Source organism: Apis dorsata, unplaced genomic scaffold (assembly GCF_000469605.1).
Source record: "Apis dorsata unplaced genomic scaffold, Apis dorsata 1.3 scaffold_165, whole genome shotgun sequence".
In the NCBI taxonomy this organism is placed as follows: domain Eukaryota; kingdom Metazoa; phylum Arthropoda; class Insecta; order Hymenoptera; family Apidae; genus Apis; species Apis dorsata.
In genome coordinates this window covers 933,739-949,005 of record NW_006263454.1, presented here as the reverse complement: position 1 = coordinate 949,005, position 15,267 = coordinate 933,739, and the positions used below count along the sequence as shown (strand labels likewise).

Sequence of the window (15,267 nt, the reverse complement as noted above, 5' to 3'; positions counted from 1 at the left end):
ATTGAAATCAGCGCCATCTTCAGAGTGCCGCAAATGAAACATATAAAGAAAGGATAGAGAATAAAGAAACAAAGATAGAAATAAAATAAGAATTGACTATCAACGCCATCTCCTGAATACCAAAGATATCTCTTCAAAGATAGAATAAGATAAGAAAATAAGAATTGGTACCTAGCGACATCTCTTTAAAACATATTGAAACTTAAATATCTTTAGTATTTAAGAGATGGCGTTAACAGTTAATTCTTTTATATAGAAATAAAATAAGAATTAGGACTTAGCGACATCTCTTTAAAATATATTGAAACTTAAATGTCTTTAGTACTTAAGAGATGGCGTTAACAGTTAATTCTTTTATATAGAAATAAAATAAGAATTAGGACTTAGCGACATCTCTTTAAAATATATTGAAACTTAAATGTCTTTAGTACTTAAGAGATGGCGTTAACAGTCAATTCTTTATATATAGAAAAGAACAAAAAATTAGAACTTAGCGACATCTCTTTAAAACATATTGAAACTTAAATGTCTTTAGTATTTAAGAGATGGCGTTAATAGTTAATTCTTTTAGATAGAAATAAAATAAGAATTAGGACTTAGCGACATCTCTTTAAAATATATTGAAACTTAAATGTCTTTAGTAGTTAAGAGATGGCGTTAATAGTTAATTCTTTTAGATAGAAATAAAATAAGAATTAGGACTTAGCGACATCTCTTTAAAATATATTGAAACTTAAATGTCTTTAGTACCGAAGAGATAGCGTTAACAGTTAATTCTTATTCTATTTCTATCTTTGTTTCTCTATTCTCTATCCTTTCTTTATATGTTTCATTTGCGGCACTCTGAAGATGGCGCTGATTTCAATATTTTTATCATATCTCTATCTTTTTCTTATTATTTCTTCTCTTTGTCTAATACATTTAATCTACAAATTCTAATATAAAATAGAAATAGCAATGTAGCAACAGCTTATGAATCGATAATATTTAAGGATTTTTAATAAAAAAATAATGGTATCATATTATTATTATATGTCATATATTTCATATGTACATATATTTTATATATGTATATTTTTGTATTTATTATATATATATTTGTAATTTTCTATATATTTTTTTTTACATTTTTATATTTTTTTCTATGTAATTTTTATATAATATAATATGATAGCTTATATATAGAGAGATATATAAAAGATATAAAAAACAATTAATAATATATTAGATTACATATGTAGATTTAATAATTGGAAAATAGATTACATTTTAGAAAATTTTAAAGAATAATAAATGCTTTTTTCTTTCCAATTTTTTTAGTTTTTTAATAATTTTAAAAGATTCACGAATTCAAAATAATCTACAGAGTAAATTAATTTTATCTTCCGAAATATCTCTTTCTTTTTTTTTTATACGATAATATTAAAGAATGTTTCAGATTAAGATCGAACGGATTACAAATTGCATTATAATATTTATAACTTTTTCATCAGTGGATGGATGAAAAATCTGTGAAGATTAAATTCTTTCTTTTTACAATTTCATATGTGAGTAAAAAAAGAGATAACGCGTTAAATAATATTTATTAATAATAGAAATGGATTACCTTCGATCTACAGATAATTACATAAAATTATTGAAACGATCGTTCGCTTCATCTGAGGGAAAAATAAAATATTTTTTTAATATTTCGATATTAATTTCGTCGATACAAATCATTTTTTTAAATTACACCGGTAGCTTTCCTGTACTGGCCAAAATGTTCCAAGTATTGTTGTATCGTGTCCAATGGTTGATAAATATCGTTCATTCGATTCTGTAAAATGAACAAATCAATCATATCTCCATCCCCATTATCTCCTTCTTTAAATATTCTTTCCCTTTATAACGTTACATTGGAAATTCTTTCATTACCTGTAAATATTGCGGTGCTTGATTGGACACGGTGGAACCGAGAAAACCTTGCAAAAATTCACGGATCAATTCCCATGCACTTCCGGGAACGACGCAAGGCCTATATTCCACCTAACACAAATAAATAAAAACAAGGAAGACAACAATTTTACATTCAGAATCGTGCGTGTGAGAAATCAAAATTTTTTCACAAAATAGAGGATCTCTCCTTTTTTTCATACAAATTATCTTTTTTCCAATATAAATTGGAAAAGAAAGCAAATGGAAATAAACTGACAAAATTGTAAACGTGATTCGATCGAAAGTCTCGTTCCGCGCCATCAGGCAATAGGATATGTCCGCCACGAAGAAAGCGTGAGCTCGAATGACTTTCGGTTTGGAGCACATACGTCAACCATCGACACGCTTTTCTCGTTCAACGAACTCGTTTAGCAAGTAATTCCTTGATCGAAAACGCTTCGTATGATTATCAGATAATATATATAGAAGACGAAAAGAAGAATTTCTATCTTCGTTTCGTTTCACGCTTAATGAAAACTTAAACTGTCCTATAACTTAATAAACAAATTTCGATCGATACTTGCTGTTCCACGAATGTATCAACACCTTTTCACCGACAAAGAAATGCGATTTAAGAAGAAGAGAAAAAAAACGTCACAAGAAATAGTACAGTAGTTGTGAGTGGAAAAAAATGATACGAGGAAAAATATTATCGACTATGTGGAATGTATAAATATTATAATAGAAAGATGTGTAAGAGAATGAAACAACGTGTCCTCCGTTTCGATAAGAATTGGATCGTAAGAAGAATCGATCGATCGCCCTTTTCGCTGCTCGTTTCTCTTTTCTTCGCGTTCGTTGATCGTTGAGATTGCGCCCAGTGGCGTCAAAGAAAGCCAATCGGCCATCGCTTTCATCGATATCGATTCGAGAAGAAAGATTCGCCATGATTCCTTCAAAATTTTCGATCGAAGGAACCGATTTCGATATCCCTTTTCTGATTATTCCCGATATCTTTGTACGAAATATTTCTCTATATGCGCGATTCCTTCAAAATCCTTTTCATCTTATCCAATAAATTAAATAAACAACAATTATAATTAATTATAATTAATTAGCCTTCTTCTTATTCCCTTCGAAGAAACGTATCGAATATCTATATATATATCTTTGGAGATTTGTAGTATCCATCATCGAATAAATAAATCGACGATACCGAAAAATTCCAAATTAGATATCTAAACGAAGGACAAAATCGCGAATATAAATTTTTCGAAAAAGAAAAAAAGATTAGCACGAAAGGAAAATATTTCGTAATTTTTCTTTCCTTTTTTTTCTTCTTTCTTTTTTCACGGAATAAAGGAAGAGAGGCGAGAGCAAGATGGCGTGAGTTAGTGTTGTGCCACGGCGCGCTATTTTCTCCCAGGAAATTAATGGGCGAATCGGGGTTTATCGTAACGTATTCGACGTCCTGGTGGAGTACAAACAGCGCTGTTACCGATACGAATGGCCGTTGGATCGGTCCAAGGATCGTTTCCATTGGTCCAGCGTCTTCCTCTGCGCCATTTTTCACCTCGTAGAAACGGAAGTTACACCTAGTAGTATTGTCGCGGTCGACCACCACCACCACCAAACTCTTTCCACCGAGAGAGAAACATTCTCGTCTTGAGAAACAATACGACACGGCTTCGAATATGTGTAAAGTCTTTTACTACGAGAGAAAGAGAGGGAGAGAAAAAAAAGAAAATTTAAATCGTGAATTTACTCTTACTCGAGAATCATCGTTAAGAAATTTTGTATCATTTTATTTCAAAGAGAATAAAAAAAGAATAAAAAAGATTATAACTTTGAAGAAAAGTTGAATTTCCATTTAATTCGACGAAAATATCGGCTCCAATAATTTATGGAGGTTAATTAGATTTTAGTTGGCAGTCATTTAGCCGGATACAGAGGTGGATACCGATCGCCGGAAACCAAGCGCGGCGACAGTTGGCCCGATCGTCATCGAGTTGTATCTCGCACCGACTTTATAACCACCATAAATAATGATAATGCTCGCGCGCGTATTAACCAGTTTTGATTACTAGATTTGCTAATTCAAATCGATCGACCGCTGGAACGATTGTATCACTCGATTATCAGCTAACAATGTTTCCAAACGATCGCTTCTGCATCCACATCAGGAACAGAATTGCGTTGCATCAATCATGAAACGTAACGTTTTAGATTTTTATAGCAATATTATCGTAACTGCTAATGGATAGCATTATTTATTAATCGCAACAAAAAAGAAAGAAGAGAACGTTAAAGGTAACCAAGGGTGGTTAAAAAGTAAGTAAGTTTTTTAGTATCTACTTTGGAATAAATTTGAGCAACGCTTCTTCCTGTAAGTATCGACCAGTTGCAGCATCAGTTCGTGAACGCATTTGTATTGAAGAAAAATCCTCGTGTGCCACAGGAGAAGAATAGAAATGCGTGTTTCACAAATTATTCAAATTCAATTTTTATTAATCGTCTGTTAAAACCTCGCACAGTTTCAATTCTAATAAATAGCAAACCGTGCATTCGTCACACATCCTTCTTCCCTCCCCTCTGGGTCCAAATTGAATTTCTTTTAATCTCACTTTCGTCGAGAGAATTTGATCGAAATGGAACGAAACGAATGAAAGAAAATCCTGGGTTCCTCTATGAGAATGTTCGAAGAATCGATAGATCCAGAACTCAAATACGAAATTCTATCATTCTTACATTTTTGATTAATCTTTAATTAAGGAAAATTTGCTCCAAAATAAAATATTCGCAAATATTTCTTCCCATACAAAAATGTTGAGCAACGATCTCTGCCTTCCTCTCGTTTCTTTACAACATTTCATCAACTTTATCTGTTCATTCTGAGAAACAAACGTTGAAAAGACGTCTTCCACACTCGCTCATCAACACGATTTCGCGATCAACGTACAAAGTCTCTTGACAGGTGGACCCGTTAATCGATATTGCGAGCCCGTCACGTGATCGACAAGGAAACAGCGCAGGCTATTTCGCCAATTTCCAAGTTAATAATCGCGAGTTAATTAACCTACCCTTCGAGATTTCCCTTGGCAACAATCTGGTCGACTCTTCAACGAGTTTCGCGAATATCAAGGAGATCTGCCGCGATTATTAATCCGACCGAATATCTCTGCCCGATTCTTTCTCGACCGGTGCGAAAAGTTTCGAAACTAGAGAAACGAGAAAGACAAACGGGATACCCGTTTCCTTTCTGGATTATTTCACGAGGTTAAAGTGTCTCCTTGGAAGAATTAAAAATTTAATTTGTATAATCGTATGAGATATATACAAATTTCGAGGAGTGATTGAAAAGATTTGAGAAGTCCTCCTAGAATTCAGCAGAGATTATTAAAAGGAATCGATCCAAAATATATCGATTCTCTGGATTATTTCATAAGGTTAAAGTGTCTCCTTGGAAGAATTAAAAATCGTTGCTGTCATTGCTTAATCGTTGCTTAAAAGCTGTCAGTCTTATTTAATTTATATAATCGTACGAAATATATATAAATTTCGAGGAGTAATTGAAAAGATTTGAGAAAGTCTTCCTAGAAATTCAGCACGGATTATTAAAAGTGTGACTCAAAACTACTAAAGCGAAATATTGAACGATATTTTGCCGATATCCTAGGATAAATATAAAATTAGATGCATAGAAGCTCAAAATTTAAACATTTTCAACATCCTTACCTCGACCAGGACGCCTTTGAAGTTCTGATTAATCGTCACGCTTCCGAGTTTCACGCAAAAATCGCCAATCTCGAACCTGGGCCCCTTCGACTCCATCTTCTGCATCTTGTTCGTGTACACGCTCGAGATTTTGTACATCAACAAATCGAACAGGCCATCGGCTATCAACGGGACCACCTTGTTGCCCGACTCCAGGATCGCGAACGCGGATGCCGGCTGCTCCGAGTTGTGGAGAACGTGAAGAGTCCGTTGGACACCTGTGAACGAGACACATGGTCGAGTTATCGTCCACGAAAAAGAAAAAGAAGAGGAGGAGGAGGAGGAGGAAGAAGTTTCCTCCGGAAGAGATAGAAGGTGGAATCCACTATCATGGTGGTTAGCATGCGCTTCCCTCTGTTTACAACGCTCGAGCTAAACTTGGAAGCAACTTCGAGTTCCAACTTCCATCCAAATGTACATTGCACACGTGAAAACTTATCTCTCGTTTCCCGATAAATTTCCAATTTCCCTCGAGGCTCGAGTTAAAGGGAACTAATCTATCTCACGGTTCGATTTTCTGAGGCTTCTTCTTCTCAGCTCAGACGAAAAAAAAAAATTTGGCAAAGTATGTTTCCTCCTGATTTTTGTCTATTTGATTAATTGATGGAAGAGTTTTGACGAGACAATGTTTTTGATCGTTATGTTAAATATATGTCATTGTGATAATTTCTTTCTTCTTTTTTTGAGGGGGAGAGGAATATGTAAGAGATGTAACAATTCCAGTTAATCGAGAATGGACGAGGGGAGCGCGAATAATTATGGAGAACACGGGGGGAGAGAACGATTTATCGATTCTACATAATTTTCGCGTTTCAATTAGTTGGTTGGATGTAAACAATTATACGCGGCGATCTCGCGTAATATACGTGGGGAATTAAAGTCGATCAATTGAAATCGACAGACGATGATAATGTAGTTGGAGTTTGATGAGAGGCGAATAATAAAATCGGGCGGAAAATTGAGTTATAAGCGAGTGAAATGGAAATCTGACAGATTTGAAAGCTATACATTTCGAAATGGGATTACCGTTTTCGAGATTGAAATTAACGTGACGATGTATTTTATCACGTAGATAATACGATGCTCGTAACAACATATAACATTCCCATTCGAATATATTTTCTGAAAAAAAAAAAAATATCCACTTGATCTCTCCTTCAGTAGTAAAAAAAAAAGTATCAATCAAAAAAACACTAACAAAATCCTCTTAAATTTCTTTGAAATGAAAAATCTTTAATGCAAAGTCTTCTTTAGACGAGCAGAAAATATTACGTAATTTTTTCTTTTCTGTACCAAATTTTTTTCCTGACGAATAAATACACTTTTTCATATGTTTTCATTCTATATAGCTTCTCTTCGCTCTTTACTTTCACCGAACTCTGCTAGACGGAGTTTTATTTAACAGTCTCATTTTTTGCAATTACGCATCCCCGTTCTCAACGCGTATACACGCATACATATACATTAATTCCAGCGGCTTTCCCCCCTTTCGAAACAAAATTCTTTCACGTGGGTTTTTACCCACCACGTCCCAACGTTGTCGCTCTTTGCGATGACACGCGTCTCTCGAGCTCCACGATCGAAAGAAAAATTCGTTTCGGGGCAATTTCTGGATCGGGTCTCGAGAGAGGATTAATACGATATCAGGCAGGCAGAGAGAAACGTAGGACGTGCGAACTCCGCTGAATATTCATAATTCGCCCAACGCAACCCCCTCACCTGGTTCGCCCACCGTAATAGCAGGCCATGGAAGCGCATGAATTATTTATGGGGCAAATTATAACGCAACCTCTACGCGCCGGTCAAATGACAAAATTCTTAATTGCGGATCGTGGGACCCGCGGACAGCTTTATGTCCTTTAATTGTACACCACTTTGCGCCCTTATTTATCGCCACGCGTTCAATTTACCATCGTAAATGCCCTTCCACTCGTCCTTATCTTTTCCTAGATACTTCCTCTAAGATCTAAAGAGAATAAAACACTTTTTTTTATTTATATTTGATCCAATTGCCCATCACACAGGACACGAAATGAGGAAGAAGCATGCCGATATATCAACGAAGAACAGTATTTTCTCACTCGTCATCTTTGAGAATAAGAAAGATTTCTTGCATCAAAATTTTCAAATAATTCTTATACTTGGAAAAATATAAACATCCAAATATTTTCGCCATTTTAACTCGAACTCTTAAAACAAAGAAAAAAAAAAACTTCAATATCCACGTTTATGTTTCTTAACGAAACATAAAGAATCCAGTGAAAAAGCAAGATTTCAAAGTTTCATCCAAACGGCACGCGTGCAAGCATCGACCTAGTTCCGTTCTCGTAATATCCGGAAAACAATGGGGATGCGGGGGAATCCGCAATTCGGATTAACGAACCAGGCTGATTAGAAACGTCCTTTCCGCGGGGTAATTGGCGTGCCGCGTACGGCCCTGTGTCGCGCCGCATGCCGCATTCCGCATCGTCTGCATCGCGCGTATGCATCGCGACACGGATGTACACCCGCCGCAGGAGCCGCAAATGTGGTCCACCGCCCCCTGCATCCGCGAGGATCGCCAAGCAATAACATCTTATCGGTGTAATGACCCCGAAAATAAATATCTGCCGGATTAATCGTGGCATAGGGGATCGCGTTATGTCGTGACCCAGATACCCCTTTTCATTTCTATCCACCATCGAAATTAATAGAGGTATATATAATAACGATTACATCGATCTCTTCGAATTGGTTTTTAAATTATTTCAAGTAGATTATAATTGTAAATTACGTCGTAGTTTGAAAAAAATTATTTTGCAGGAAAGAAATAGTATAAAAATTGGATAACTCATAATACTTTGAAATTGTACGTCGCGAAAATATTCGTGAAAGATATCGCGAATAGCGATTCATTTTTTCGACGAACGTTACGTAACTTGAAAATGTTACATAACGAAGAAAGGAGAAACGAACAACACGGATCTAAAATATTTTTCATTTCTAACGCGCGATTCAACGCAAATTATTAAATTATTATATGACTTTAAAATCATCCGTACGGGGAACACTTTGTACGATCGTATTTTGAAATGGAAATACTACTATTCGCGGATGAAATGAAGGAAGGAATTCGATGGAACAAAGGCGGTAAAGTAAAGAATGCGACGGTGGTGGACGATCGTTAATCTTTACGAGTTTCAAGCATCGACGCCTCATTAACCGCGTCGCACAGGGATCGCGAATTTACACACATTAAGAGTGGAACGCGGACATAAATCGATGCTTCCTCATCCCTCGGAGGAAGGGGATGATGCGTTTCCAGCATCAAAGCTCGTGACCCTGGCCTCTGCGCCATTTTGTCACGCTATCTCTTTCAACGGGACGAGGAATTTACGATCGAAGCTATCAATTTTTTATCGTTCGAAAACTTGTTATTTTAGAGCCACGCTAGAGATCGAAATACGTGGCAGATTCGCGCGCATGGTTTTTAAATCGGAGTAAAACGTCGATGGAGGGCCGCTATTTAAAAATATGCGATACGCGCGGTATTTTTCACCGTTCCATCGAGCAGCATTCGGATTGAATAAATAATGGCGGCATTGTCCCCGGGAAAATAAATCAACGATGGGAATACGATAAAGCGATCCCGATGAATGGGGAACACACCGAGCATTATGCTGTTTCATTGTCGTTTTCACAACCAGATGGCTCGTTTTTTTAATCGAATCAATGTTAACTACGTTGCTTGGATGTTACAAAATGTTAAAGAATCTTTTATTTTTCGTTCCAGTTCAACTTATTATATATCTAGACAATTGCAAGAATCCAAAGTATTTTTATTCTTTCTTTTTTTTTTTTATTAAAAAAGAGAAACAAGAGGAAGAACTCGTCAAATTATCGAGACAGAAAAGTTGCGAAAAATTGGAGAGAATTTTTCTATTTTTCTTTGTTCAATTATCAGGGGGGAAAAAAGTACAAATAATCATTGAGAGATATCGAGGCGAAACGCGAGCGTTATAAAAGTTGCAAAAAATGGAAAGAATTTTTATTTTTTTTTTTTCATAGCAGGTAATTTTTTTTTTTTTTATTAAAAAAGAGAAACAAGAGGAAGAACTCGCTAAATTATCGAGATAGAAAAGTTGCGAAAAATTCGAGAGAATTTTTCTATTTTGCTTTGTTCAATTATCAGGGGGGAAACAAGTACAAATAATCAGTGAGAGATATCGAGGCGAAACGCGCGCGTTATAAAAGTTGCAAACAATGGAAAGAATTTTTGTTTTTTTTTGTTTCATAGCAGGGAAGAAGAAAGTATTAGAATTTATTCGCATCGCTGAGAGGGGGAGGAGGAGCTCGTTAAGCTCGAATCGAGAGGAAAGTTTTACAGTGAAGAGGTATCGCTCTTTCCGCTCATTTTTGTCTTTCTCCTGTTACTCCCGCCGCTAATAAGTATAAGGATATCGAGTTTATGAACTTTCACCGGAGGCGCATCGTCGATCGAGGGAGGGAGGGGGCAGGCAGCAGCTGGAACTTTTAATAAAGCGATCGCAAATCTTGTCTGGCCGATAAAACGAGCAGGGAAGGGAAAAGTGACCCTCTCTGAAACGCCTTGGCCCTCTCTATCATCTTACCCGGGATCCTCCCTCCCCCCTGTCTCGTGTCTCATTCCCCCTTCGATTACACAGCATAAGGGTATTTGTTCGAATAGTTGGCCAAACTATTGACTTTGATAATAATGTTAGGAGTCTTAAGGAGAAAGTTGGGAACGATGTCGGGCGAAGTTAAGCGTTCGGGCTTCTGATCGATAAAGAGCTCGCGTTTGTTGCGCCTTCTAATTTCTCATCCCTCCATCTCTATCTCCATCCTTTCTCCATCCACACCTCGTTAAATCAAATTCACGCCGAATTAATTTATTCGTCATTCGATAGAAGAAGGAGGAGGAACAAGATTCAATAAGAATGGAAACTCGTGCTGCGTGCGACAAATTAGAGGGTTAATCGAGAAAAGGCGCACAAGAATCCGTTTTCGTTCCGAATTTCGATGGAAAATGATGGTCCAACGACAATGCGTTTCAGCTTTTTCTCGACTTTCACCCCCTCCCCCTACTATTCGAGGGCTCGCACGACGCAAACAGGATTCCCCATTGTACTCGTCCGCCGCACGGGGTCGAAACGAAAAATCTGGCCGGCTCTCCACGGGGGGAGGGGAGGGGAATGGGACTTTATTGTCGGGCAATTTATACCGCATTCAGCCCGGCGACCGATACGTTGAATCCTTTTTCTCGGGGCGTGGCCAGGCCAGACGAGTGTCCCGGAATCGCTTTTTCATTACGGCCCTTAATTCGACGCGGTCCCGTGCCCTTTTGTAAAGCCTCGTGATTTCGCTCGATCGAACATGCTAATGCGCCGCAGTTTGTTCCGGATGTTCGATGACTTCATCCGTCGGGGGATACATCCGTTCATTTTTACGTTTTGCGTTTTATTTTACATTTTTCTCTCATATATTTTATTACGGTATTTACGGAATTATTCAAGAGTGGATCTCAAATTAAAATTAGAGAGAGAGAAAGAGAGAGAGAGAGAGAGGAAATCAAGAAATTTTTTAAATTTAAAGGAAGAAGGAACTTGTCAGTTGTTCGTTACTTCGTACTCTGTCCCTGAAAGAGAAATTCGTAACTTTATTTGGATTATTTCATTTCGTGGTTACTGTACTGGAATGGAAGCAGCTGCACCGACGATATTGAAAATAAACTTTGACGAAGAGATTTTATACAATACGTCGCATAAATTATCCGTGCATCTGCTCTTCGGTGCGTGTCACTAGACAGAATCATCGTTTAACAACTTTTATTTTAAATTGTATTTAGAAATAATAATTTTCATCTCCGAAATGAGATCGATGATTCAAATATTGGAGGGGGAAAAAAAAAAAAAAATCATTCCTACCCCCGTGGAAATAAAGCTCCGTGGATTATACTCGGTCGATTAGATTAGAGGAATCGTAATTTCCATCCCTAGGAACTTCATCCCCGTAACGAAGACGCTACTTTCATCCTCGAATTCCTCCATTCATTCCTCCTGAAAAGCACGGCGGAGAGCAAGGCCACCGTTTCATTAAATCGGGCATAACATCTGACAAGCAATCTAAGCAATTAGTCAAGTGGCTGGAGCGTGCAATTAAAACCGATTGACCCTCTCCCTCCCCCGCCGTGAAAGGCTTCGATGTTCGCCTCGCCATTCATCTCCATCTCCCCCTTGCGACGTCTGTTGCCACGCATAGATACGATAGATCTAGAGGGTTGGGTTCTGGGTTCGAAATTCAGAGTTTAATTAATCGCTGCGCGAAATTGTTAAGCTTTGCTTCCTAATTATCGCGATAAGTCCATTTGTCCCATTTGGAGTTTGTTTGTCGTTTGGGAATAACCACGGCCAAGAGATCGCTTTTGGAGGATCGATACGGCAGCATGTCGAGTTCTCCGCTTCCTTATCGATACATTTCCTTTGAGGGAATGCGATGGGCGAGAGGAGAGTATGGCTGGCCCTTGGAGGATCCTTGCGATCCTTTATATTTTTTTGCGGGACGTATTCACGTATTTTGCAAAGAAGGATGACAAAGGAGTTGCTCGGATTACTCTTTCGTTATTTATAAGGAAAACTGTTGCTTTTCCATTTTGGAAAGATATTACTTGGGACGACTATTCCGAAAAGTAGCTCATATCTGTTGCAAGACATAAAGTATCAATGTGGTGTAATAAAAAAATAGAGAACGACTTGAAAAATATAAGAGGAAGATAGCCTTGGAATTATGTATTTTAGAAAGATATAGAGTTTGCATTTTACGAATACTTTTCAGTATAAAATATATGTAATGTTATGCAATAAATATCAATTATGAACAATAACAAAAGAGAAAATTCGAATAATGAAACAACAGAGGTTCGATAGAGATTTTTCCTTCATTTTAATAACGTTCGATTTTAAAATCGAACAATTAATCTACTGGAATTCATCAGTTCTCATAATACTTAACCTTCGAGATACGTTTCAAACTACATTTTATTTTCAATCCAAGGCTAAATCAACTCCTTTAAAAAAGAAAAAAAGAAAAAAAAAATCGATCCAACACCACGAATCATCCACGAATATTACCGGACCATCCACGTATTTAAAGGACCCGTGGTTGGCACACGTGTGGTTAATCGGGAACGAAAGTGCGAAAGTGAGCATCGAAGACGGCTCCGGATTGCCCAGTTTCGCCATCGAAACTCGCCTCGGTCCTCGTCCCGTGCACGCGGGGTTGGGGGTTGAAACGTTGCGCAGGGGGTTTCTGTGCGCGATGCCACAGCCAACCGACGCTAGTATCTAGGGGGCTGTTTTCTCCCTCTCAGTTGGCCGCGATTCAGCGCCGGGTGTATGTCCCGCTCGCCCGCCGCGGTTACACCGACGTGAAAACACGGCGAACTTCGTCTCTTCGTTAGTTTTCCACCCTTTTTACTCCCTTCCTTAAATCCTTATAACCTTCGGTGCGCGAAACCACCCTTTCTAGAATCTAACGTCGAATCTTTTCACTTTCACTCGCTGTGCTTCTGTTCCGATTGTCTCGAGAGTCAATTCTAAACAAAGTGTCTGCAATTCGAATGAGTGAGAGAGAGAGAGAGTGAGCGTGTATATGATCGAAAAAAGTGGTACGATATATTTAATCAACGTCGGTCAACGGTGATATAACGCGTGTATATAACGCAGGTCGACGATCCGGGCGTAGAAGGGTCGTTATCGAATGTTTGAGATTCATTGGATTCGTGATTTAACCAGGCGGATAAGTTATGAATGTTGGGGATAATTGGGAGAGTTGACTGATCCCGAGGTAGCCAGGGCAGCTCGTGCCTCGAGGGTATCCCGCTCGATTGGGATCCGATCGGGGGTATAAATAAGAACGTGCCAGTTATTTCCATCGTATATCCGGTTTGCCTCTCTGTCTGTCTGTGTGTGTGTGTGTGCGTGTATGTTCCGGGTGTAGCTGCGACGAAAGATTGATTGCGTTAAAGAGGAACTAGCGCGCGTACGTGAATTCAATTGCTAGGCTCGAATCGGTTTTGGACCTTCGATTCAATCCATCGACCATCTTTCTTCGCATCTTTTTCTTCTCCTTTTAATCTCAAATAGAATCAGATCGGTAAAATCAATGATCGTTAACCAGCTTCCTTCGTACGAAACCTGTCCACCAAGTCTGTCTCTCTTATCTTTGGATTATCGTCGAGATGGAATGAAATCGTGCACGCTTGGTGGACGCGAGTGTACGATCTAAGACAACGTGGATAGGGGAACAGGGTCACTGGTGTTGGAATGTATACAGTAATACGAGTGGAAGTCGCAGTGTAGTTCGAGGGGGTGGAGATGAGACGTCTCGAGGAAGAGGCCAACATCGAACGATCGATCGCAATTTCGAGGATAATTGGTAAAGCCGATGCGGCAGTCACCTCCTCCACGATTGGACCGTGGATTCCCGTTGGTAATGCATCGTGAAAGGATTGCTGCGTGCGTCGCGGCTGATCGTCTTCGAATATGAAAGGTGCTTGCGAGCTCTATTCTCGATCCTCCTCCGTCGACGATATCGATCGAAGGATCGCAGATTTTTCACGGGGGGAAACTCGTGGACGATGTTTCAATGTCGATCTCAACTGGATGCAAATTGTGAAGCAATCGGAGTAATTTGTCGGAGCGAGACTGATGAGTTTTTTACGAGATTTGAGAAAGAGGGGAAGAAAAGTGGATTGTTCGAGATATTAATGGAAGAAATAATTATCTTCCCTTGAAGGAGGATATCAAGTGACTCGAGGCAGTGAAACGATTTCCTTTCGAATCAGTTTGGCCGACGATTTTTGAACGAAGAGAGAGAAATATCATCGATGATTTCTTCTTTACGGAATCGGATTACGAGATTGAAGGGAAGGAGAAATGGGATATTTCGATTTATGGAACGAAGCATGGGGATCGTATAGATTTTATTATGTAAATAACGGTGCATCGACGACGTAAAATTATTTAGGGCGTTGAACCGGTTTAACGAAACGTGTTACGTTTCACCGGGCAAGGTAAACTTGTAACAACATTAATCGAGTGTGTGACCGATACGATTTTATATATTTCCTTTATGGAAGAATTTTAACGAGCGCATGTGAATACAAATATCGATATTACTATTATTTTTACTATTCCACGAAGGATCGTAAAATTTCTTCTTATACTTTTCACGAGTATATATGAAATCACCGCAGCGAAGATGTGCTCGCCACGATTGTGCCAACATATCGGCCGGATTTTTCTCACATCTGGGACGGACGGGTGTACGCTTCTACACACCCGTGAAAACGTTTCTCCCGAATCGAGCGCGCGCTATTAAATCAACAAACAAAACTTCATCCCTCTCTCCTGAAAAATCATCTACATGCCCGAGATTTCTTTCTTCAAAAGGAGAGGGGAAAAAAGTGGAGGAGTGACAAGAGAAACGGAGTGATAAAATCGTCGGAAAATAAGGGAATGATGGAGANNTTTGCATGTAATAATTCGACGATAGTTTTCGAAGTACTCGATCAGAGGAAAT

At 38.4% G+C, this 15,267-nt stretch overlaps 1 protein-coding gene across 1 annotated transcript in view; it reads right to left on the bottom strand.

Moving 5' to 3' along the window:
- Nucleotides 1-15,267, bottom strand: part of LOC102677055 (very-long-chain enoyl-CoA reductase) — a 118,750-nt gene that overhangs the window by 3,338 nt on the left and 100,145 nt on the right. The window contains exons 3-5 of the mRNA XM_031509647.1: nucleotides 5,650-5,906; nucleotides 1,915-2,025; nucleotides 1,733-1,816 (exon numbers count right to left, since the gene is read on the bottom strand). Coding sequence (XP_031365507.1) covers nucleotides 1,733-1,816; nucleotides 1,915-2,025; nucleotides 5,650-5,906 — 452 coding nt within the window. The remainder of the gene's footprint in view (nucleotides 1-1,732; nucleotides 1,817-1,914; nucleotides 2,026-5,649; nucleotides 5,907-15,267) is intronic.